This window comes from Mastigoproctus giganteus, chromosome 2 (genome assembly GCF_048544385.1).
Source record: "Mastigoproctus giganteus isolate SK-2022 chromosome 2, ASM4854438v1, whole genome shotgun sequence".
Taxonomy (NCBI): Eukaryota; Metazoa; Arthropoda; class Arachnida; order Uropygi; family Thelyphonidae; genus Mastigoproctus; species Mastigoproctus giganteus.
Genome location: NC_143576.1, coordinates 67,757,118 through 67,784,298, shown reverse-complemented (window position 1 = coordinate 67,784,298; position 27,181 = coordinate 67,757,118). Strand labels below are relative to the sequence as shown.

The 27,181-nt window shown below is 35.3% G+C and overlaps 2 protein-coding genes across 2 annotated transcripts in view; one reads left to right on the top strand and one right to left on the bottom strand.

The window, feature by feature from the left end:
* The window catches only part of LOC150089325 (elongation factor-like GTPase 1), a 549,838-nt gene that overhangs the window by 311,462 nt on the left and 211,195 nt on the right, over window positions 1-27,181 (top strand). Inside the window, exon 21 of the mRNA XM_090389043.1 lies at window positions 3,356-4,181. Within this exon, the coding sequence (XP_090245169.1) occupies window positions 3,356-4,181 (826 nt within the window). The remainder of the gene's footprint in view (window positions 1-3,355; window positions 4,182-27,181) is intronic.
* aos (protein argos) overlaps window positions 18,267-27,181 on the bottom strand; it is a 52,344-nt gene continuing 43,429 nt past the window's right edge. Inside the window, exon 4 of the mRNA XM_090389052.1 lies at window positions 18,267-18,540. Coding sequence (XP_090245178.1) covers window positions 18,328-18,540 — 213 coding nt within the window. The 3' untranslated portion in view covers window positions 18,267-18,327. The remainder of the gene's footprint in view (window positions 18,541-27,181) is intronic.

The window sequence follows — 27,181 nt, the reverse complement described above, 5'->3', positions numbered from 1 at the left end:
ACATGTTTAAAAATTTTAATTGTTGATGACAAATGTTATTCATTAACTTTATCTATAGCAACAGCTAATCTGTTTTTTAGATTCATTGAATAATTGTATAGCTTTTGTGTGGGATCTTGATAATGAATGTTCTACAATGTTTTTGCAAATAGCTGAGTTCTTTTATTTGAACCATCTACAGTCATTTTTGCATTATTCCACTCTTGTGGTATATGAATATGCTTATGAGCTTCTACATTCAGAGATGTGAATTTAGCACAGACTTTTCAACCAATAGTGTTAAATTGTGTAATGAACAACCAAGAATACTTGAAGATGAAAAATTTGCATTGTTTTTCTGACCAGATTGACAAGCGATTTTCAGCATTTAAACTGAGTGTTGCATTTTCTAGATTTGTTACTTTACTTTACTTCTAATGTAGATACAATGTGAGATGTAGGAAATGCAATGTATCCGAATGTTTTTTTTTTTTTTTTTTTTGTTTTTTTTACAGAATTATTTAAGTTGACATTTCATCATTATTAAATTAAATTATATAACAAGGTTTTATTTATTTCAGTTCAGAATTAAACAGAATCATGGGTTTTACCATAATCCACAGTTATACACTACCTGTGCCAGCAATTTCATAAACATATGGAAGTCTCGCAACATACATAATTAGAAGCACCCAAGAAATGTAGAGAATAACAATAGTAAACATAACAGAAAAAGTTAGGTTATTGTGTATGTTGGCAGTTTTTAGTATTCATCTGACCAGTAGCACCACCATTTTACATAGTATTTATGAAAATTTATGATTTGACTGCTCCTGAATAAAAATTCTGCAACAACATAACAAATTAACAACTAGTTTCCAGAAACTGGCTGGATGACACCACTGAGTTTAACTCGTATAAATTGTCTTCTTTGTTGCAAAAAAAAAAAAAACAATATTTTTCAGTCTCAGCGGCTATCAAGATGCTGGTCTAAATTTATTATTTATTGGCTTATAATTTTGGCTATTTTTGCCCTTGATCTAATATTTTTATTAAAATTTATATCACATGTTCCTACCACATTTCTTCTATTTCCTCTTCTGTCTTCATTATTTATTTATTTGTTTCTTCACTCTTTTTTTCAGCTTTTTTTTCCTCTCTCTCTCTCTCTCTCTCTCTCTCTCTCTCTCATTTATATCTTGTGTTGTTAGATATTGCTTTATGCTGCCACTTACATTTGTGGTTATCTATTTTATTTCTTTCTTTCATTTCTTAATTTTTTTATTATTGTTAGTGTGTGTGTGTGTGTGTGTGTGTGTGTGTGTGTGTGTGTGTGTGTGTGTGTGTGTGTGTACGTTATTTGGTTTTTAAGAGCATTAGCAAATAAGGCCATATTGCTCCGGGAATAATATAGGCGCCTCTGTAGCCAGGTGGGCAGGAGCAGCAGTACGTAGTACACGCTTCTGGGATTAGACCCGGGTTCAAGCCCGTCGCCACCAAATATGGAGGATACGGAAAGGTCAGGGAATAACCACCGCATATCCCGGAGCAATACGGCCTTAGTTGCTAATGCTCTTAAAAACCAAATAACAAATAATAACAGCTCCGGGAATATGTGGTGGTCATTCCCTGACCTTTCCGCATCCCCCGTATTTGGTGGTGACGGGCTCAAACCCCGGTCTAATCAAGAAGAGTGTGCTACGCAGTGCTGCTCCTTCCCACCTGGCTATGGAGGCGCACGCGTGTGATGTACAATTTAATAAATAGTTTTTGAAAAGTCATATCACTGCAGGACATAATGGATTACTGATTTGATTTTTAATCCTTTTAAAAGTGAATTTCCAGGTATGCTGATGTGCAAAAACTTAAGGACCAACACTATTTCTAAAGGTTACAACCAAAAAATCTTTACTTAAGGTACTCTTTACTGATGAGAGTAGATTTAGTCTCAGCAGCGATTCTGGATGTCAGCTAATCTGACAAGATGTTGGCACGCGGTATCACCCCACAAATGTCACTGAAAGGGATCGATGTGGCAGTCGAGGTGTTCTCGTCTGGGGAGGCATTATCTTGGATGGACATGTGCAACTCCTGACATTGTAGAAGCAGTATTGTAACCGGTGCACACTACTGTACTGAGGTAATCCTTTCCCATGTGCGGCTGTTCCGAGGTGCCATTGGCCCCGAGGTCATGTTTATGGATGATAACGCCACACCCCATCGCACTGCAGCTGTTGATATGCTTTTGGAAAGTGAGAACATTGTTCGTGTGGATTGGCCTGCCCGTTCCCTCAATCTAAATCCCATCGGACACATATGGGATGCTCTGGAGAGATGCTTAGCGGCACATCCACACCCACCAGAAAATGTTCACCAGCTGAAGATGGCGCTGACAGAGGAATGGACGATGTTATCGCAAGAACTTATCAACAACGTTGTTCTAAGTATGGACAGGCGGTGCAAAGCCTGCATCAACATTAGAGGTGGCCATATCTCCTACTGAGGGCCACCTCTTCCCTTTGTTCCATCTTTGGCAGTGATGCATCTGTATCGTGGCAGCCAGTGCTATGTTGCCATTTTTGAAGAAAGTCCCTCTGTACTGTTTTGTTTCCATTGTTGTGTCAGTGTTGTTTCCTTCATCATTTCTGTACCTCACGAGGTTCTTTTGGTATTCTATTTGGGAGTGAATTTCACTCCCATATCCAGGCCACTCCTATGAAAACCTGCTGTTCCTTAAGTTTTGCACACCAGTGTAGTATGCAAACCACCTGGAGTGAGCTTTTTTTGAAACAATTTGGAGATTTTTAAAATGAAAAGGTATACATTTCAGTGAGATTCAAGACTGGCTTGCTGTAAAAAAAAAAAAAAAAAAAAAAAAAAATCAAATCTCTGGAATTTGGGTCCAGAAATTGATGAAAATAAATAAAAGTAACACTTATGTAAATATGAAGGGCATTACCACATTAAAATAATAATAATAAATAATGGTTTTGTTTTTTGTTTGTTTACAATTGTTTATTTTTTTTTTATAAAATTTTGATTTGATTTGATTTTTGACAGTAACCTCGCTTGACACTTTATCTGTAAACTAAAAACTAGAGGAAAAAATTACATTTAAAAGCATTTATGTATATAGTTTCTTTCAATTTTTGGAAACTTCTGTATTCCTCGGGGGTGGTTGGATGGGGGCTTACTCCAGTGGCTTAGAAATTCACTCCCATAGGGGTTAATAATAGAACTTCTTTATTGTGTATGAAAATATGTATAGATATAAAATGTGAAAGGTGCACATTATTTTTTTTTTAAATGGCTTGTTTCTTTGTAATTTTATTTTTGTTTGAAGTATTTAATGAAATGTGTTTCTAATATATTAAAGATCTCTGAAAAGTATAATGAAGAAGAAGAAGAAGTAGGAAGAGGAGGGTGTATAAGACTAAAAACTCCAAACAAGCAAGCTAAAATCCAAATGCGAGCCATTCCTCTTCCTGAAGAAGTGACAAAACTTCTAGATGAAAACAGTTATTTACTAAAAGAACAGGATCAAGCTGTTTATGGTATACATAGTGGTGAGAGTGCTTCCACGTTAACTCCAGAAACAGTGAAATCTATTAAAGATCTGAGGACAAGACTGAAAACACTTTTTTCTGAAGCTGGACAAGAATGGAGTGGTGCAGAAGACCAGATTTGGTCTTTTGGACCTAGACGTTGTGGACCAAATATTTTGTTGAACAGAATTCCTGATTATAAAAGGCCTTCTGTGTGGCTCAATTGTCACAACAGTGAAATTCCAGATTCCCCTCTCTACAATTATGACAGTAGCTTCATTAGTGGATTTCAGTTGGCTACACTGGCTGGACCTTTGTGCGAAGAACCTATGATGGGTGTGTGCTTCATTGTAGAAGACTGGCATATAAATGATACTTCTTGTCAGTCAAATGTACAGAACAATGTTTTGAATAAAAATGTTGAAAGTACTGGATCTACAAATGTTAGCATGTGCCAGAAGGAAAATGAACTAGAATTATCTGATACATGTAGTGTTTCTTCTAGTGGTTATAGCAGCAGTACTCCTTATGGTCCTTTCACTGGTCAAATTATGTCAACAGCAAAGGAAGCATGCAGGAGATGTTTCCAAGCTCAACCCCAGAGACTAATGGCAGCCATGTATAACTGCAATATACAAGTTACCACAGATATGTTAGGTAAGTTTTTATTTATTATTTTCTTTCTTGTTTCATTAAATCCCCCCCCCTTTTTTTTCTCTGAATTTATCTTGGAAAAAAAACTAATCTTTTGTTATTTGTACTATTATACAGATCGTTCCATAAAAGAATACCAGTATTTCAGTATTTTTTCCATCCTTTGCACATACTGTGTCTATCAGACAAGAGATGCTTCCCCCCCTAGTTCCAAGTTGTATGCATGCTAAGGCTGAGGGCTTTGTCTCGTAGTTAGTGTTTTTTAGGTGAAATTTTAAAAGAGCACAGTCCATGATCCAATCCAATCTGAATTCAGAACATGAATTTAGGCATACAATCCCTTGATTGTATGCCTAAATTCATGTGTTATCACCAGGTGTGTTAAATTCATTCAACACACCTGGTGATAACTCATGTTACAAATTAATGTCACATATTAAATGAAATATGTTAAAAATTTTCAAAAAGATTCTGTTTATCTGCTGTTTCTTTATGAATTTTAGTGTGATGATTCCAAATATGACCTTAGTTTTTGCATATTTTAAAATGGTTTGCCCAGGAAAAAAAGTAAATATTAAGTAATACTGTATCAGATTTATTGTTTAACTTCTTTCTCCAGAAAAGAGTGTTAATCTTTACTACAAGTAAACAAAGAGCTTTAAAAAAAATCGCAAATTAAAAAGTGGAAACCCTCCTCGGGTTTAAAAAAAAAATTCCTTTAAAATATACATTTGAACATCTTTCTCTTTTATGGTGACTGATTCTCCCAAACCAAAAACTAGCTATAGTTGCCCATCATAACTTCAAGCCACTTGGCACCTCTTCACTAACATTGGCCAGATTTGGTCTGAAAAACATTAAATATTGGAGATTGATTGACATCCTGCATCCCATTTTCTCTTAATTTTACCAACAGAAATCATTCTGTCTTCCAGTTCTTGTGAAGTCAACATCTCTGAAATTTGCAGACAATAAATATGCCTCCATTCACTTTTACATTAGACAGCTTTTGAAACATAACTGATATATGCTTGAAGGTGTCATTGTGAGGATCCAGTGCTTTAAGAAATTTTATGACCAGTCCCAGTTTGATATGGTGCATTGGAAGCAAAACACCCTGTTTCTTAGAATCAAGGGGATCAGGCTGCAGATCATACTGCATCAGGCTGCATCTAAATTATACTCAGAACCACGGGAAATGTTCCCTTTTTCTGTGTTCTGATCTATTGGACTGCTGTCTCAGTACCAATGTCTATTTTTTTTCCCTCCTGTCTTTTGGTGGAGGGGTTAATATTATCCTGTCAGTGTCCACGATCGCTCTTTTTAACAGTGGAGTGAGAACTTTCCCTCCTGGGTTTTCAACATTGTTGCATGGAGGGAAGCTTAAGCTTAACCTAGTGATTAAGCAACCGAATTAGTGTGTTAATGCAGTTAGATAAGAGTAAATATAGGAAATATAAGCTAAGCCTGAGATTTCTTTTCTTCGGGTGATGTCAGTTAATAAAAAAAAAAAAAAAAAAAAAAAAACTTTCCTTTAAAAAACTATACCAAACTTTAAGTAACCTCTTAACTAAGGAAGCACTTCATAATTGCAGTGAACTTGTTTGCTTGATAACTAAAATGTTGTTTAGTATAGGGTTCCAGCAATAACTGGATGACTCTGTGAGACACTTGGTTTAACTAAATCCAATGCAGAGCCCTTGACATCTTGTTTAAAAGAGTAATATCTACAGGATCCCAGCTACAAGGTTCCTACATACAGAAAGAGAGATGTCACTTTTTACACTGTTATAGATTTCCTACGCTACTGTTTTGAATTTATTGGTTTCACGAAGAAATTGGTATTACTTAGAAACCAAAAGAGTGGCATTTTTACATAGACAGTTGAGTAAGAACTGTCTATCAGCAAGTTTGGATGATATGTTTCTTCACAATGGCTGCTTTACAATTCATACACTCAGATTACTGTTGAACACTATTCATATTAAAGAAGGCTACAGAAGCATGTGTTAGAAACGATTACATATTACCACTATAAATGGTATGTCTGTGGGGACCTCAAGATGCTGGGTTCGTTTTGAGTTTGCAAGGTGGATAAGCTCCACCTTGCAAGGTTGATAAGTTCCCTTGCTTTCTCTAGTATGCACTTATGTAATATATATATATAAATCTCACAAAAACGTAAACTGCAATGCTGATGCCATTGGATTCAGCACATGAAATACATATAAGAAACAGTTAAAAATAAACAACTTTTTTTTTTTTTTGTTATATAATGGAATTGGAGCAAATGGTAGTGTAATTAATTTAAAGAAGCTGGAATTGTCGAGAAACTTAAGTCTACAGGACAGCCCTAGAACTTCTAGGTTTAGATGTGGTTATTTTTCAATTATAAGGCACTTCAGAAAAAAATTGCATTACAGGTTGGATGCAGTAAAAGTTCTAAAAGCTGCAGATGGTACAGCACATTATTGCATCTGGTAGACAACTTCACTTTGAATTTGGCATTCTGGATCCACCTAGCAAATATCTAGATCATGAACGAGATACTTCCGAGATGAATTGAGTTAAGGAACAGATATGCAAATGTTATCTTCCAGCAAGATAGTTCCCTCCCCTGGCATACCACACATTCCAGTAGCAGCATGTCAGTCACTGAATGTCCAGTTTCTGAATAAATGGACATGCTGAGGAGGATAAATTTCTCAGCTTCCTCACCTGATGTTAATCCATCAACTTACTTTTTAAATTGGCAAAATGTACTAATCAAAACTGATGCTGCTACAAGTCAAAATGATAAATATTGGAAGCTGCAATTACCTGAGGTATGTTGGTACACCCTGGTGGCATCTGATTTACAGATTAAATGTATGCTGAGCTGCATAAAAATAAACATCCAAAATATAAGGGGAAAAAATGGTATTTCTAAGTCACATGTTGTTTTGTTGCTCAAGTCTCTGGCATTCATTAAATTTCTTAAGTTTGAAATACCAGCATTCTTTTAAGGAATTCTTTGTCTTCATTTAAGAAAACATGTGAAAAATATGTATGCAGGTTGAAGTTTTCATTGTGTACATTTTTTATAAATAGGAGAAATTTTATGCATATTATTCGAATATAAATCTTGTGCTTTAAAACTGAATTTGAAACAAAAGATGCGTACCATTATATTACTTACCAAAAGAAGAAAATTTTTTTATAAAATTATATGGAAAATTTGTTTAGCTTAATATTGAACTAATGAAATAAATATTCAGTATAATTGAATCAGCTATGTGCAATATATTTAACAGTACCTTGTATTTTGAGGTCTGTGTATATGTGCTGATACAAGCAATTTCTCATGTGCTCTCACTCACTCAAACAACAAAAAAAGTAAATAAAAAATGGCATAGTAATTTTTTTAGAAATTATGGCTGCATGGCTCTATCTTAATTTCTTGTACAATTACATTTTTTTAAATTAATATTAATTTAAATAGTACTCAGAAATTTGGGTCTCCAAACAATTAGGGCTCGTATACTGTTATTATATTAGTACTGAAAATAGATCAGATTGGTGCCTTTTAATGTGAATGTAACTGCTGTTTTAATATTTTTCTGTGTCATTACCTTGCAAACAGGTGCAATGCTGCTGAATCATAGAACATTGTGACATGATTGCTTCTGCAGGGATGGGGTACACTTAAATAGAAAGGGTGCAAGAATATTTGTTGATGCCATCAAGGCAATGTTATGTGTGTCGAAAAACTGCTAGATTGGTGGGATTTGCAGACTAATAGATTAGCAGGCAAGGGTTGAAATGATTCTTGCACTGTTTCTATTGAAATAAGCAACAGCCTGAAAAGCAAGTTGCTGGGGATTTCAAGAACTGCTGGGAGTTGTGAAACAAGTAAATACATGGGCTGTGCTAGAGTAACTAAGAGTAAGAACAGGTATACTTGCATGTACATCAGTGCTAGGAGTATAGTAAATAAATTTGAGGAATTTGAAGGGCCGGTTAAGGCATTCAAGGCAGATATTATTGGGATATCAGAGACGTGGTGTCACACAAACATAAGGAATGCAGCATTGGAATTTGCGGAGTACAATGTGTACAGAAAAGATAGACAGGATACGACGGATTGTGCTGTTCGTTAAGAAACACAAAATCTAAGGAAGTGCATCCAGTTGACATAGATGGACAGTGCAATGTTGAGTCAGTCTGATGTGACATAAGCACTGGGAAAGCAAAAATGAGAGTAGGAGTTTGTTATAGGCCTAATCACTCCGATAAGTACAATGAATAATTATATAGAGAAATAGAGTGGGCCAGTAAGTCAGAGCTTCTCATAATGGGTGATTTTAACTTCCCAGATATTGACTGGAACTTGAGTTGGTCACTCACGCACTAGCAAGGCTTTTGTGGATTTATTGGATGATTGTTTTCTACAGCAGCATGTTAGAGAAGCAACCAGAGGGAGTAACACTCTTGATCTGATTATCAGCAGTGATTATTCATGCATTAAGAATTTTCAGATAAAGGAACCACTAGTTGGCAGTGATCACAGTGTACTGATGTAGGATTTACTTAAAGATGTAACTACCATCAGGGGTAAAGAGAAGGGTTTTTGCTCTCGTAATGGTGACTACAGTGGTCTCAGAGATTTTTTTAAGTTCTATACAGTGGGACCAACTGGTGATGTTACCAACAGCAAATTCTAAATGGGAAGCATTCAGGGAAGTAATCTTGGAAGCTACTAGGCTTTTTGTTCCAACTAAGAAATACTTCTCTAGGCTTAGGTCTCAGTGGATGTCAGATAAACTAATGAGACTTGTGGCAGAGAAGAGAAATTCATGGTATTCATATAAATTAACAGGCCACAGAGAAGCCTATGGCAGGTATAAGCTAGTCTGTAATCAAGTCAAAAAGCAGGTTAGGCAAACAAAAGCAGATTATAAGAAATGTTTGACAAAGGATGCAAAGAAAAACAGCAAAGACTTCTTTACTTATACAAACTCTAAAAGGAAGTGGATGAATCAGGTTGGTCCACTTGATATCAGTGGTGTGAGTGTAGATGATCATTCTCAGATAGCTGCCAAACTAAACGAGTATTTTGTGTCTACATTCACACATGAGTAGTTATTCAAGGAGGAGAGGGCCCAGTGTTTATCAAACTCTAACAGGGAGTTAAATGATTTTGTAATAACTGAGAGCAAAGTGGAGGAGAAATTGTTGAAGTTAAGAACAGCACCTGAGGTGGATGGGGAACTATCCAGTTATATTAAAGGAGGTGATAAAGTAAGCAAGCAAACCCTTAGCCATAATTATGAGAGCATCCTTGGACTCGGGAAGCCCCCCACGGACTGGAGAGGTGCAAATGTATCTCCATTTCACAAAGGGTGACACGACTAATTACAGACCTGTTAGTTTGGCTTCTGCTGCAGGGAAAATAATGGTGTCACTAGTTAAAGAAGCATTGTAGGATCATTTAGACAAGATGACAGTAATAAATCAGACACAGCATTGGTTTGTTAAGGGGAAGTTTTGTCTGACCAATTTGATTGGATACTATGACATGATCACAAAGGAACTGGATGAAAAAAATAATTTTGATATTATATATTTGGATTTCAGGAAAGCTTTTGATACTGTTGCACATGGAAGACTGCTGTACAAATTGGGGAGTATGGCATTAAGGGCAAGTTGCTACAATGGATAAAAGAATGGTTGAGTGGGAGAAGACAAAGTGGTAATGAATGGATGCTGCTCTTTGTGGACTAACGTTATTAGTGGTGTCCCCCAGGATGTTGGGCCCATTGTTGTTTTATATATTTATCGATGATAATGATGAAGGTTTATCAAGGTTGGCATTTACAAAGGTTGGCAGGGTTGTTAATAACAGTGTGCTGCTGCAACGTGATCTGAAAAAGTTGGGCAGATGGGCTGAGAAGTAGCAACTGAACTTTAACATTAACAAATGCAAACTACTGCATATGACTAGCAGTAACCCCAGAGAAATGTACCATCTGTGTGGTGTTACACTCAGGGTAGTGGAAAGTGAAAAAGACCTGGGGGTAATTGTGAAGTCAGATATAAAGTTTTCTGAACAATGCAGACAGGCTGCCAGAGTAGGTAATGGGGTCTTGTCAATGATATACAGGAATTTTGCGAGCAGGGATAAGGAGGTGATTATCCCCTTGTATAAGGAAATGGTCAAGCTACACCATGAGTACTGCACAGGTTGGAGCCTCATTTTAGGAAGGATATAGAGTTGCTAGAACAAGTACAGAGAAAGGCAATAAGACTGTTGAGGGGAACAAACAGGTGCTCTTACAAAGAAAGGCTTAAATTCTGCAGATTGCAGGGTCTTGAGACTAGGCACCTGCGAGGCAATCTGAATGAGGTGTATAAGGCCTTAAATGGATTGAGCAGGCTCAATGCTGATGGGATTCTTCCTCTTGCTCAGATTACAAACCTGAGGGGGCATAAACTGAAATTGAGGAAAGGCAGTTGTCGAATATATATACAGAAATTTACCTTTAGCCAGCGGGTAGTTGATTGCTGGAACAAACTTCTATCTGTCATTGTGGAAGTTGATAACTTAAATAAATTCAAGGCAGAACTAAAACAAACATTTAGAACGAATAGATGGGTGAAATGGAAAGTTTTTTTTTATTTTTTTTGGCTGATACTGTATAAGCTTGCTTTCTTGCATCATATGCTTCTACTAATGCTAATAATATAGTCTACAGTATTCTGATTACTTGCTGTATGAGGGATTGGGGTAAAAGAGTGGTGATTTCAGTGCGAGAGAATGGGACAGGTGGGAATGCAGGACTGAAGAAACGGTATAAGTGATTGGAGTAGTGTCATAAAGTAAAAAAATTATGGAGATGGGAATCATAGGAGATGATGTTGAAAATTAAAAAAAAAAATTCAAAAAATTGAATAATGGAGTTAAGAGATGATGGTGGTGTCTAGAGGTGGAGTAGAGGTAAAGTAAGGATTGGTAGGGAAGACATTAAATTTCATAAAATTGCAAAATCGATGGAAGTGGAAGTTGGGGGGGGGGGACTGAAGGAGTGTAGAAAGAATTGTGGAGTGGTTGCAAAGTGATATATTATAGTGGTTACCAAAATTATAGAAATTCAAATTCAGTAATGTAAAACATGGATCTGCGGGGGATGCAACTGTGGAAAAAGGGTTAAAATAAAGATTATGGGATCTGGAGTGAAAAATAAATAATTCAAGTTTTAATTTATTTTTAATATTTTTTATTTGTATCCTGAATAAAGGTTGAAAGTGGGTAAGGTTATAGGAACTAAAGTGGTTGAGTCGGAATTGTGGGGAGAGAAATTGGAAGTTATGTTATGAAATGGGATGGAGGTGAAGTGATGGAAGATCACAACTTAACTAATATAATATGAAAATTGTTGAAATATATGAAGTCTGAGTCTCTCATTGATTTCAGCAAGAGTGTTGGTTGTCAGTATTTAAATAAACATCATGATATTGCATCATACTAATGAGGATTGCATAATTAGAATATGGAAGTAATATAGAATGTAATTTCTTCATTATTGTAAACTAGTATGATTCTTACAGATAAAGAAAATATTATTTCTGTTAAACAGTTAATTCTCCATGTTCGTTTTCTTTTTCATAATTATAAATTATTATATATCTTTCATAACTATAATGAAACATTTTTACTGATGTCTGAACATACAGCTCATTTCAAATTGATTGTATTGCAATCTGAAATGAGTTATGCTCCATATGTTTTGATTTATTGGTTTTAGCAATACTAGCGTCTCTACGTGACACTGTTTGCACCAAAAACATCCACTTATGTGTTTTATACTTGCCTTTTGATCTGTTTTGGCAAATTCTGAAATGTGCATAAAGTGCCTATTAGCTCTAACATATCTACCCATCATCACCTAATAACTTCCAGTGAATGAAATTTGTTTAGCTCTTCTTAGAAACTTTGTTGAGTATTTCAAAATTTAATCAAAATTAGAGAAATAGAAATTTGACAATTAGACCGTTTTGTTTTCACATGTCATAGGTTAACCATGATAATGTTATGTCTTCAATCAGAATGATTTTCAACATTCTAATTGAAGGAATAAATGAATGGGAGTATGGGAGATACATACAAAAAAAAAAAATCTTGGTTCAATCACTATCATTAAAATGGCTGCTTTTCAATGTTTCTTTTGTTATTAATTTACTGAATATATAAGCAACAGAGTAGTTACTATTTATTTATTCTATTAAAGTCCACTTTCTTTTCTTTTTTTTTTTTACTCCTCTGTGGCAGCTTAGTCAACTCAATATATCAATATCTGCCACTCATTTGGAGAGATTGGTTCACTTATGTCTACAATTGGCAAACTTTAGCTTTCGTCAATCAGGGATCTAGTTAGCCAATCTCATCAGGCAGAGGGAGCAAAGTTTTCTCCCATACATTAGTGTGTCTGTCTCTCTCTCTCTCTCAGCTTGAAAATTTGGCTGTGGTATGCATGCATCATACAACCAACATGTGTTTAAGTTTACCTTCAGCCAGTAAGTTGTCAGTTGTTGTTGGAACAGACTTCTGTATATTGTTGTGAAGGTCTGTAGTTTGAATGAATTCAAAGAACTAGACAAATTATTGGAGGAGATGGATAGGTGATGTTGAGTTGAAAAGGTTTTTTAATGGATGTTGCTTTATAAGCTTGCTTTCTTGCATCATTTGTCACTACTAATAATATATTAGGATTAGTTGCCCAATTGGAAAAGGAGATGAAGTTGGAAATGACTAGGTGGAATTGAATCCTTATGAACAGGGGTGTGTGTGTGTGTGTGTGTGTGTGTGTGTGTGTGTGTGTGTGTGTGTGTGTGTGTGTGTGTGTGTGTTTATATTAAACTATTGGTTTAAATTAAAGCACAGCACATCTGAAAAATATGTATGATATTTTAATTTCGATAAAAATCCAGAAGGGAATAAAGTATTGCAAAACTTTTTAGTGAGTATTATGTTGTAAGGTATGTGTATTGAAGTGAAAAACTCTTATAGGTTGTTAGTTAATTAAGTAATTATTTACACTTCACTTCTTAATCATTAATTATTTACTCTTCACTTCACTAATCTGGTAGACCCTCTCCACAGATCAAATGCAGTACTCCAATTTTTACTTTAAAAATGTAATGGAATACATACAGCAATTGGAAAACCAGATTGATCATATGAGAGTTACAAGTGCTGGTGCTGCCATCTACTAGAAGTAAACATGGAATGAAAGAATGATTGCTCCTTGAGCACCACAATCAAGGTGAGTGGAAATCGCCATAATTTCAGAATGTAGTGTGAGCTGAACTGCACATCAGGGTTGTGTTGTGGAGGAACAACAGAAAAAAGGGCAAATTGTCAAGTTTTGTGTTTGACTGGGCAGAAGTGCCACAGAAACATTTCAAATGACAAAGCAAATGTGTGTAAAGAATTGTCTCTCTTGCATGTGTATTCAAGTGGAATAAACATTTCACTCATGGAAGAGAATCACTGGAAGACCATGAACATCTGTGATTCAAACAAACAAATGTGGTTCAAACTCCAGAGATGATTGAAAGGTGTGGGAAATCATTCCCAATGACCAATGTCCAACTCTGAATGATTTCAGAAGATCTGTGCATTAATAAGAAAACCATTCAACAAATAATAACATAAGATGTGAAGAAAACAAAGATCTGTGCACTGTTTGTTCCACATTTGTTAACAGATGGCCAACAACAGGCACAAGTTGAACGCTGCGGAGAATTCATAAAATGCTGAAAGCAAACCCGACTTCCTGAATTTGATCACTGTGGGTGACAAAAAGAAGTATTGGCAAACTCTCCCAAAGCCAAAAAACTTTTTCGAGAAAGATCAAAAATCAAAGCCATGCTCGTTACTTTCTATGATAGCAAGGGAATTGTGCACAAAGAGTTCATGTCCAATGGCCATAATGTTATTTACTCTCTCTCTCTCTCTCTCTCTCTCTCTCTCTCTCTCTCTCTCTCTCTCTCTCTCTCTCTCTCTCTCTCTCTCTCTCTCTCAACAAAAAAGCCTGCATACTGTCATACCCAACCATATTCACCAGGCTTAACCCCATGCAACTTCTTTTAGATCCTGAAGCTCAAGGCACCACTGAAAGGCTGTTATTTTCATTATGTCAATACCATTCAAACAGCTGTTATGAGAACACTGAATTGTGAATCAGTCAGTCTTCCACCAGTAATTCCACTCGCTTCATGATCGTTGCATGCAGTGTGTGGACACAGAGGGAAATTACTCATACATGGGATCATTTTCATTTTCCAATTGCCACACTGTACATTGCCTAAATTTGTGTTTTGTATTATGTTTGAAAATGAGAACCGACAAAACTTTAACAAGAAACACACCATAATTGTTTTTATTCAACTAGTATATACAATTTACAACTGTACATAACATTTAATGCCCACCATCACTTGCATCCGGTAAATTTAAAAAAAAAAAAAAAAATTGTTAGTAATTACTAACCCTCCACGATCATCACTTATAAAGATTATAATCATGTTAAGTCCAGTGCCAGTATAACTGGAAAACCTTACTACTATTTTATACATTTTGGCTAGTTATTTACAGAAAAAAATTCCATTAATTTGAGACATACAATAAAGTCTTTATTAGTAATCTGTGAATTCATGCAGTTCAGCTTAGAGATATATTGTGAGAAAATATACTTGTGATAATAGTTTATTACACCTTATGGATATTATTGTTACAAGTAAACCTTTTTTTTTTTTTTTTTAAACGCCCTTTATGTGACACTTTCATGTTTAAAATAAAATGATACATTATAAATTTGTTAATTCATTCACCCAGAATACTGGGTGTACTATTTACAAATAAGAGTTGTTTATCAATACTGTAGTTTACTTTTTCAAAATTGATTACCAGTATGGCACATGGACAAACCATAAGTTTCTGGTATTAACTGTAGGCCTTCTTCCCAGCCCTACATAGACATTATCTTATTTACATTATTTTTACTTTACAAATTACTTACATGAAATCTGTTTCTTGAACCTTTTGCATGAATTATTGAATTTAAACATATAAATATTTTCACTAAGGTAAACAGAGAGAAAAAATATATATATATTATTTGCAGTTGGTGAACTATACACTGAGAATTTCTGTATTGCCTCACATTTTATTTGATAATTCACACTCTTTCCACACTCGTAAACTTGTGCAAAAATATTATAAGTGAGATTTGCTGTCTTATTGTTTTGGTACCTCGAAACCAATCTATTTATATACATTTTGTTTGCAATTCAGTTATTAAAAAATTATTATTTCAATATTTTTAAACTAAAATAGTCGGACTTCAGTAAGAATTTTATTGTTCTCAAAATATAATTTTAGTTCTCAACTAATTACACTGTAATATAATTCAGTCATCATTAATACTACATAAATATAAGAAAGTGTAATGTAATGGTATAAGGTACGTTCGTGTCAGACGGCACCTGGGATTTCTACCATCTCCGCGATGTAAAGGTATAGTGCAAGGTTTTCAGATAATAATCAAACTTTAGAAATTTCAAAAGAAAAATGCTCATGCTGAAAAATTTAATATACAAAGATCAAACCAGGTTGTTGTTTTATTATTATTTTTTTTTAACTTGGAGTGATGACTGTCAACTCTTTTTTGAATAATATTTTAACTCAATTTCCTTTTAAAGAAATGATGTTGGCCTGTCATCTCTGTCTAAACTTTACTTTCAGTTTTGATAATTAAAATGTCCCATTGGTCATTAATTAGCAATTAATGATTAATACCTTGATTATTATTAATTATACCACGTGCCACATATAAAAAGTTTGAACAGTAGGTGGCTTCTTAAATGACTTGATAATGTTTCCAGATAATTATTAACAAAAGTAAAGTTTTAGTTATATTTGGAAGAACAAACATCCACTTATGACTCTAAAACAAGACAGAATACAATTTTAATTTGATATAGCATCCTCTCTCTCTCTCTCTCTCTCTTCACCCCCACCCCTCACTCTCGCAAATTTACAGTAATATCCTTATAATTAAATAGCTCTCCCTCAAACAATTTTTGTTTTTAGAATGGAAAAATAATTTAGGTAAGGGAAATAGTATTTCTCAATATGAATCTGAATCACTACTAATAAGAATTCTAACTTGCTTTTTGATGAGGTTGTCAGTTTCCACTTTGTGCTGAATACATTTTTGCCTGTCTCCTGCTTATCATTAATCTTAAGTCTAAAATTCATAATGATATGAGATACCTGACTAACTCTCACTTTTCTTGATAAGTATTTGTATATATTATAGGTATCTATAATCTTACACAAATATTAAACTGTAATTTGCTGTGGCAATGACAAATGCCTAGAAAATAATATGTTAATTAAAAAGTGAATTTTCATACAATTGGGACATTTTAAACTCCATAACTGATTACTACAGAAATTTCATGGAGATTTCAAGAAATAATTCAACTAAAAATATGAGCATATGTTTAAACAATGTTAACAAACAGTGTTTCAATTGAGTTAAATTTTAAACAGTTATCTTAGTCCTCTAAACAGCAACAATTTGTTTAGGGATCTGCTGTGGGCTGAAAACTTATGAATTGTCTAATTCATAATAGTGTCCTGTCCAATAAGGAAACCCCAAAAACAAAATTTTGCATCATATGCTTATTTAGCAGAAAAATTTAACTTCAGTTCTAGCCCTTTTTAACAGCACATGCTTGTAATTCTTTGCATTTTTACTTTTTTTTTTTTTTTTTTTTAGGAATCTTAATCATGTCTTTTACATTTTTTATCTCTCTCACATGTTCAGAATAGCTTATCATGGTTGCTAGGCTATTAATTATTATTAATCACCAGTGGTGAATGATTGCTGCTTTTCAGTTGATCAGATACACAAATATAGACAGTTCTATTACATTTCTTATTATTACCTGGAACCAATTACTTTGCCAAGAGAATAATGAATAGCCATGCTAGCCATCCAGTATACCAATTGGCAAAGCAACTGATTTCCCCCTCTATCTATGAGGAGAAGTGGAATTTATTTTGATGAATTATTGTTTGATTATTGTATTATTCTGCTTAATAATTATTAAGCTAAACTCCTCTGTCTCCATAGCCATCCTGGATTATAAATAGATTACGTTTTTCAACACAAAGTTTGCACCTATAAATTATAGTTGGCAATACAATACTTCACCTTTCTCCAGTTGATCACACTGTCTTTTATGTGACCTTTCTCTTTCTAATTTGGAAATCAGTCGGTCAGCAACCCAAAGCATGCAGAAACTACCTTTCTCAGGTATCATTCCATTTTCTTATTGGTGCACAGAGATTCCATTTAATTATCTTGAATTCCAGTATAATTTTCGAATTAAAATAACATAAATGCATTTTATAAATAACAGCAGATTGTTTGGTTACACAGAGAATCCTCCCCCCCCCCCACACATTTCAAAAATTTAACGTGCACCAGTAAACCTGACATATACTCCCTGAAAGGTTACTGACCATTGACATTGATTATCCTGTGTGAATAAACATGTATTTAATAACTAAACATTTTATTAATCACTTGGAAACAAGTGATCATGGTTGGTTATTTTTTTTATATAAAATTGTTTGTACCTTACAAATTTAGTAATTTTTAAAGGTTGATGTTAGCTCCCCTACTATATAAATATAGGTTTTCACATTAAGCAAACAAATATATCTTAAGTACATAATTAAATGTGTTGTGCCGTGCCTTGTACCCGAAATTTAAGAATGTTTGTCTTCGTATTCTTTTCGGTACTTTCTTTCCTTTTCTTCCTTTCAGTTCAAACGATTTTTATCTCTGCAGACATAAATCAAAACTATGTGCTCCGAACTTCCAAGAGGAACTAAAACATTTGGCATATGGTTGAATGCTGGGAATTAGCAGCATTATAAGCAAAATGAAAACACGATGCTTTTAACATATATAGTTTTTATTTGTTTTTTGCATCTTTCCTTTCTACTTTTTATTTTGTTGTTTCGTACTGTCGTTATTTCGTAAAGTTGAGTTTGCCATCGCGCTGTTCTGTCTAAAACTAGTACAGCAGATCACTGAAGCTCCGGGGCGCAATAACCGCTGTAAGTCCGAATCTGATCCAGGGGATAGGACGTGCCACTAATGACCGACGGTTCGGTATGGTGCTGAGGACATTGGTAGCCATGAGGACACTGGCACAGCGTGTTGGTATTCACTTCCTCCACCGAGGGCCTCTTCTTGACTGTAAATAGACGACAGGGCTCCTTCCGTTGGCATCGCAACCTCTAAAGGAGGGAAAGAACTCGTTAGCGTATTTAAATGTTTCCGGCCTTTGTCTTGTATGCAACTTAAATAATATAAAACGAAATAAAAAAATAAAAAAAACAGTAAAACTTGTCACGAAGTTTAGAGCAATTTGACAGGCACCAACTACCGGGTTTTGGGTTAAGAGCAGCTAACAGAGCATTTTAATAGAGGTTATGGTGATTGAGATACTACAGTATATGTGCGTGCTGCCTAATCCGGAGAAAAAGAGAATGCTGTGCAGGTAAAAATGTCACTGCAGTTGGTCACAAAAGTTTGTTTAGTTAGTTATTTTTTACCCCTAGAGGTTTCTGCAGTATTGAATAAAACAATGTGACGAAGTTACGAAAAGAGATTTAAATCGCAGTTTAAAAAGAAGTAGCAAGAAACTACACTTCTGTTGCATATTGTACTTTTTTAAATTCACATACAGTCCCTTTTCAGAATCCTCCCCAATTTACAAAAGCTTTATTTATTTATTTGTTTGTTTCTTATCTGCAGTAGAAATGTTTTAATTAAATTTAAATTAATAACTAACTGGTTGATTTTGAGTTTCAATGAAAAAATTCATTAAGAAGTGGATTTCTTTATTTTTATAGTAGGTAGTTAGTGGTGAAAAATAATTACTAGGATTATTCAATTTGAAAACGAAATAACTTTTAATTCTTATTTTAACTTAAAAGAGTAAGTTTTAAGTTATTTTAAATGTTGCAGTAAATAAAAAAATTTAAATATAAAAAAATTTTTTGTTTATTTTTACTTCACGCCTTTTTCTATACTGTGACTTAGCAGAAGGCTCTCCAGACCAGCGAATTTTGCTTCCATGGGCTTGAATCTATGGAAGATTCCCTAAATTAGAAAACAGGCCTTGAGCATCGGGCTGCATCACTATATCATTTTTAGTAACGACCGACAAACTGCAGTTTGTCGGTCCGTGTTATCGGCCTGGTGTGGCTTAAGTTAAACTTTATTAAAATAAATAAATAGATATATACATAAATAAAATGTATTTTAACTCTTTTATTTTATATGTTTTAGTATTTCATTTATGTATATATCCATTTATTTATTTAATAAAGTTTAACTTAAACCAGTTTATCGGTCGTTACTAGAAATTATATAGAGATCCCATAAGTTTAAGCCCCTGCGAAATGATTTTCAACGAATTAATTTAAAAAAAAAAAAAAAAACTTAGTCATATAATTATACTGCGATATAAAAATATATTGACAGTAACACTACACTTTTTCCCCACTAAATAAGTCCCATCTCCAATTATTGCGAGAGTCCTTGAATTTTCACCCCCCCCCCCCCCCCCCGAGCTTTTCATCTGTTATAAGAGCTTGGCATTTAATCTGCTTCTCAGCTTTAAAGAATTTAACAAAAATAATCAGACTATCGTCCATTTTTGAGGTTGGCATATATGCTGTACACTGGTAAGTCTATACCAGGGGTGGGCACGCATGAGGTCAATGAGAGCCGCATTCCGGTTTTTCATATATTATAAAGAGCCACACCATAGTTACATAGTATTAAATACACAAATTCAAATTTAATTTAATTAATATGATTACATATTCTACACAAGCCTTAAGTGCTATGTAAAGTATACATATATAAGAAAATATAATTAAGAGAAAGAAAATACAAAATAATTATTTCAAAATTTTAATAATAAAAATGCATTAATAAAAAGTATAACATTTAACGAAGACCTTTGGTCAAATCTTTGAAATTTGGTGTAAAATTTGTTAAAGCCGTTCGCAGAAATTCAGCGAGATGATGATTGGTCAACTGTGAACGATATTTCGACTTCACGAACTTCATTGTGGAGTACAAAGATTCACAGCAATATGTTGTACCAAAAATTGAAATTAGACGGCAAGCAGCTTTCTTTAAATGTGGATATTTTGATTCTGGCACGAGTTTCCAAAATTCAATTACATTAGTAGATTTGTGCTGCATTTGCAATGTCTGATCCTCTTTCATCTCTAATAACTCCAATTGCCCAGCCGCTTTTTCAACAAATATTATTTCAGAAATTGGAAATCCATCTTCAATAATATCACAAATAAATGGGTTCACAAAATATGCAAATGTAGATTTCAAACTTTTCAAATCTTCAAACCTATGTTCGAAATCTGCTTGCAATTCTTCCAATTTTTCTTTGTATTCGTCTAACTTTTCTTCTTTGATATTAATTATATTTGCTTTTACTCGTGGAAAATGATTAAATATTTTGTTCTTAAGATCGTACACAAAAAGTCGAAGTTTAGCTTCAAAACTAAATACAGTTTGTGACAAATCAATAATATTTTTTTCCTTTCCTTGTAAAGCCAAATTAAGTGTTTGCAAATGTTCTATAATGTCTGTAAGGAACATTAAGTCAGAAAGCCAAGTTTCATTTTCTAATTCTGGTTATTTTTTACCTTTTTCTTTTGTAAATGTTATGATAGGATTTAGGAGTTCCACAAAACGGCCCAAAACATTGTAAGTTGACAGCCATCTTACAACACACCATAGGGATAAATCACTGGGCAATTCATCTGTTTCGTCATTCCCTCGCAACTCTTCTAAAAAGTTCTTAAATTGACGATGTGTTTTGGCATTTGTTCTAATTAAATTCAAAATCTGCAAAACAATCTTCCACACATTTTCGTATTTGAAGTACTTCGCTATGAGATGCTCGCGGTGAATTATGCAGTGAAGAGGTAAGAAACGTGGAATTTTAGGATCGCTGTTTAAAAGACCAATGAGACCTTGGTTTTTCCCTACCATTGCAGGCGCTCCGTCAGTCGCAACACTTACAAGTTTATCACGAGGCAATTCAAACCTATTCATTACTTCATCAAGCCCATTTCTAACATCGATACCGCGAGTTGTTTCGATAAGAGCTACTAGGTCTAACATTTCTTCCTATACATTTACGTCTGCAGATACATAGCGGACAAAAACGGCCAATTGTGGAACATCCTGAATGTCTGTAGACTCGTCGAGAGCTAAACTAAATGCTGTACAATTTTTCAAATCACACATCAAACTATTTTCAACATTTTTACTAATTGCACCAATACGACGCTCAGTTGTACGGCGTGACATAGGAACCTGTGCGATCAATTTATGCAGTTTTGTATTATCTGGATCCAAAACTTGAACCACTTCTTCCAAGCTTCTTTTAATAAATTCTCCTCCATATGGACGTTTGGCACGAGCAATATTCCAAGCTATCAAAAAACTAGCTTCGTTTGCTCTGTCATCTTCGCGACTAAAAGAAGACAAGAGTCCTTGTTGCTTATGAAGACCAGATTGCAAGGACTTAAGTTTCTCTGTTCGCAATTTTGAATTTAATGGATATTGAGTTGAAAAGTGGGGATGACTTACTTCGTAATGTCGACGTAAATTGCTTACTTTGTAGTTTGCAATTGTAACTTTACAAATAAGACACAACGACTTTCCATTATTGTCAATAAAAGCAAAATTTTCTACCCACTCTTCTTGAAAGATTCTATTTTCTTGTTCGTATTTTCGTTTTTTGGTATTTTCTGAGGTCATGTTATCAAAAAATTTAAATAACTTTAATTCCAAAGTCTGAAATTGAAAAAAAATAATTAAATTAATTTACGGCGCGGAAAAATTACACTCGTAACTTTTTACGCACAAGTCCACTGATGGCGCCAGCAGTGTAAATGCGCACGGATTTATTTATAATCAAAATAAAAATAGCAAGATATCCAGACAAAAAAAAAAATAAACACAACATAAAATCCGTATAACAAAATATTAGTTACTTAGTTATATTTTTATAATTTAACAAGATTCACTGAAAAAATAAAAAAAAAAACGGATTTAAATTTTCAATGGGAGCCGCACTTAACGAAGAGCCGCATTTGCCCACCGTTGGTCTATACAAACAAAACATCTAAAATTGCCAACTCTAGTTATTTCGAAAACATTCACCAATAGGGTAGGCTATCCATGTTAATTAACAATGCAAATATTAAGAAATACTCACACAGATTAAACTCTGGGCGCATTATAACCGATTGTTTGGATAAAATTTTAATTTGATATTGTATCTAGTTTGCTCATAACTATGTACAGAAAAAGATATGCCTGAACATATGCAGTGACTTTATACAGCTTTCATAGCTTGCGCCTTTTGCCCTAGACTTAACTATATTGTTTAAATATGTAAACGATTATCAACTTGTTTAAGCGACTACTTGCTATCTTTCTTTATTTTTTTTTATTTATTATTATTATTTTTTTAATGTAGAAATGGCCACATGCTGTAATAGGAATATCACAGATAAGAGAATACCTATAGTGCATCACTTTGTCTGCCAGTAGATGGTAAAAAAATATATATGAAATTTTGAATCGAAAGTGTTTTAGATTATGCTGAAACGAAAGGCACAAAAATACAGACTAAATATAGCCTTGATTAAACCGTGTCTTTCAGATTTCTCCATAACCAGAAGTCACATGGATTAAGGTCCAGAGACAAAGGGTGGGTGACTAATCAGTGGAAAATTTTCTAGAAATTCAACCATCGTCAAATTTTGTCTGAGTTACAGGTGTGTAACTCCACACTCAGAATAAAAACAGTTATCTAAACATCTTCTGTCTCGAAGAGCAGGAATTGTTTCCGAAACATGTACCTTCACTTGTAAAAGTACACGTTTCGGACACTTGTTTGAACCTCTTTGAAGGATAATAACCGAGTTAAACCATGTCGGTCAGTACATTGTGGATATTGGAGAAAATAACTTCGATATTACACATGGAGGCTGGTCCCCATACCCTGTAGGTGAGTGTTCACACCTACCTAGAAATAAGCTTCATCGATCCATAAGTTCAAGGGCACCTCTGCCCCACCCAGAAAGAAACTATAGATTGAAGTCGCTACATTGTTGGGGGATAGGGAGTTAACTTGTGCAGCACAGGAATCGTACAAGGAAACATTACAGAATGGATTGAAGAACTTTGTGGTCTGTTACCAGAGGCAGACTGGGTCAAAAGTTCTAACCGGGGGAAACTTATAGAGGCCAATACTAGTGTTTATGGCCAAAATCACACCGGCCTCCGGACCACCGGTGTTTTCCCGGTAAGTCTTATGACCAGTTCGCCTTTGTCTGTTACCCGTGGAGCATCGAAATCGCAACACCGCTCTGGCACTAGTGGATGAGTAGGTATTTTTATCTCACATCGGCCGAGCGCTCCGATTTCTTCAACACCACCTATCTCAGTGTAGTGGCGCCCTCTTCCAGAAGATGCGAACTATACACAGTCTCTTTAAATTTTCTCATTTTGATCAATCCACTTTGCGGAAAGCAGTTCTTCTAAGTTTGTTTAATAGCAGTGCTGCCATAGCTCGCTCTTCTAGGTAGTACGGTTGGTATAATCACCGTCCTCGCCCACACCGGGCCGAAAATACCTGAGTTTGAATCCCGTCAATGACGCGAGAAATTTTTATGGGTGTTTTTCGTCTAACAAACAGCAAATCGACCACAGAACACGCGCGATTTAAAGACGGCACAATACGGCCTAAAACCAAACAACAATAACTGCCATAGCTCAGTTAAGGCGTTACTATCACTTTGAAAAAAGTATTTACCAACAAAGCACGAACTTGCATATTTCAGCACTAATTTAGCTACTGCTTGCTTTATGCCTTAGTCTGTAGGACAGTTGGTAGGATCGCCGTAGGATTGATGTGGAATAAAGGATTCATCTCTACAAGAATGATTTCACTGACATGATCTAAGAAGGCATTGGGTTCAGAAGTATTAAGGCATCAATCCAACCACGGAACAGAAGAATGGAAACAGTCAATCTCATTTCCTATTTCTGTAATGCCAAACAACGAGTTTATGAGAGAAACTCCATTAGACCATGAAGCTTCTTTGTATTTAGAGGACCAATAATACTGACAGTGTACTTTGGCGGGTTGTTTCATGGGGAAAAAAGATAACAGGTGCCTTTTTTGTGCGGTTAAGAGTGGTATTCTGGTAAGTAATTGAAAGCTGTGTGGGGGATACATGAATTAATGTAGCCTTGGTATCTCGACCATCTGGATCCCTGTAACTAGAAAACTGAAACCAGCTGGAGTTGTGGAATCACTAAGGGAAATGTCCTCCCTGTTAGGAAAGTTAGACTGGAGAATGTCATGTTTTGAAGAATTCCTAGTGATTTGTTGAGTTGGGAGAACTATATAGGCAACAGATGAATCTGGCAGAATGGCGCAGAGGGATTTTAAACAGAGAAGATCAAAAAGATGATTTAAAATTAAGTCTGTCAAGGAATATCAGAGGGAACATAAGCAGAAGTACCACCTCTGAAGCAAAAAGGAATCAGAAAATAGGGCAAAATGACATGAGTAGTGGTTGAGAATATCAGAAAAAAGTAGTGAGGCTTGGCAGACGTTGGTGATAACGGATATCATTCAGATCAGAACTGAGGCCATGTATATTTGTGAAATGAAGATTTTGGGAGCTTTAGATCTCTTTGCAGATACCTTTGTTCTCTTAGTTTGGTTATGCAAGATACACATGGTGATTTACTACCAGTGCGACAAACTTGCAGGAGGTGTAAGGGACACAAAGACGAATCGGAATCACATAGCATTGCAGAGTCCGAAATGCCTTCGTCATGCGGTAGAGGACGTTGAACGGGAGGTCGCGTGAACAGCGATCCCGCTGGAAGTCAGCATTTGCGAACCGGTTCCCGAGGCAGTAGGATGGACGAGTATTCAAACGTTGAACTGGCCGACATGCACCTCGCTTATGGAGCTGCGGACTGTAACGGGCGCGCCGCTCTGCGCTTGTACCAGGAACGGCACAATACGTGTGCACAGAAGGTTACGTGAGACTGGTTGTTTCACGAGAGGTACCATGAATCGAGAGCGAACGACGAGGACGCCAGGTAATGAGGAGAATGTCCTACGTCTTGCAGAAGGCACTACGAGTACTCGAGCGATAGGCCAACGATTGGGTATTTCCCAATCCACTGTATGGAGGATACTGTCAACAAACCAAATGAGTTCATACCATCTGCAACGCGTCCAATCATTGGAGCCTGCGGATTATCCACTCCGGAGGACTTTTGCTACTTGGTTTCTTCAACAGAAACGGTTCGCAAATGCTGACTTCCAGCGGGATCGCTGTTCACGCGACCTCCCGTTCAACGTCCTCTACCGCATGACGAAGGCATTTCGGACCCTGCAATGCTATGTGATTCCGATTCGTCTTTGTGCCCCCTACACCTCCTGCAAGTTTGTCGCACTGGTAGTGAATAACCCTGTATACACTGGATCTCTCCATGGTGCCCAACATATCCTCAAAAGATATCACTCATACAACATGTTGGAATAGTGTGTGCTCTGAAATGAATATAATGCGCAATTTGAAAAATCGTAACGTTTTAAAATCATTTCATCAAGCTTATAGACATACTGAAAAACAAATTTTTGATGGTACTAATATCACTGGGCTTTTTATTCAGAATCATTCCACCTACCTGAGTTTTTCAGAACTATTATTAACTTAAATTCTTAGTTAAATCTGAAGTTAGGTCCCCTCACCCACGCTGGGGAAAAAAAGTTACGGCGTGACCACCCAGTTTGAAGTAGCAGGAAGTCGAGAAATGAAAGTAGTCGAAAGAAGGTTGTTGAAGTAGCCAGCAGTAAAGATATCTCACTAGTGGAACATGGGTTGGGCAATGTGCATAGCTTAACATATATAAACAGCTCTTTCCAACAATCCCACCCTCATAAGTAACACAATTGGTATAATTCTCCCCACACCATATGGAAAAGAGTTCCAATCCCGTCAATAACGCGAGGAATTTTTATTTATTATTATTATTATTTGTTATTTTATTTTTTTTATTTATTTTTTTTTTTCGCAACTTGGCTGAGATAGTCAGGCTTGGGGTAATGGTTTTTTCTCCCGCAAACTCTGGTTTTTCGAGTTTTCGGGAGAAAATCAACCACAGAACAAGCGCTGTTTACAGACATGATATATAGTGCTCAATATGGCCTAAGTTGCTGATTCTACAACAACCAACCAACAAATCCGGTCTCAAAAAAGAAGTATTTTTATATCCTCTTTTCCACTGTTTTCGAGGATGGGCACCTGGATTTTTCCCCATTTGTGAACGCTCGGTTTTCATCCCACAAAGTTACTTCAGCGCGAATTGTAACCAGCCCAAATCCACTAAATCTGGATATATGAATTTTTTTTCTCACCGTTTTTAGCGTGATAAAGTAGAAAACTTGAGTCGTTGCGGTCTACCAGCTTGTAGGTAAAGTAATCTATACGGCATTCAAGAGATTCTTTATTGAAATTTACAAACCGTGCGGAATGTTGTTTCACTACTTTTATCATGAACTGTTCATGGCAAAATGGAAGAACCACAGAATAAGTTGAACCTCATCCTTTAGGTTTCTCGTCACATGATCCCTTATGAATTTTACATATTATTTAAATATGTATTTATAATATGTAAAATTTAAATATAATAATACTTTAAATACATATTATTTAAAAGAAGCGTTCTGCCGCGACGGTGTTACTGGATTTTATTTATAGGCAGGAAGCTATTGTCACAGGTATACTGTTC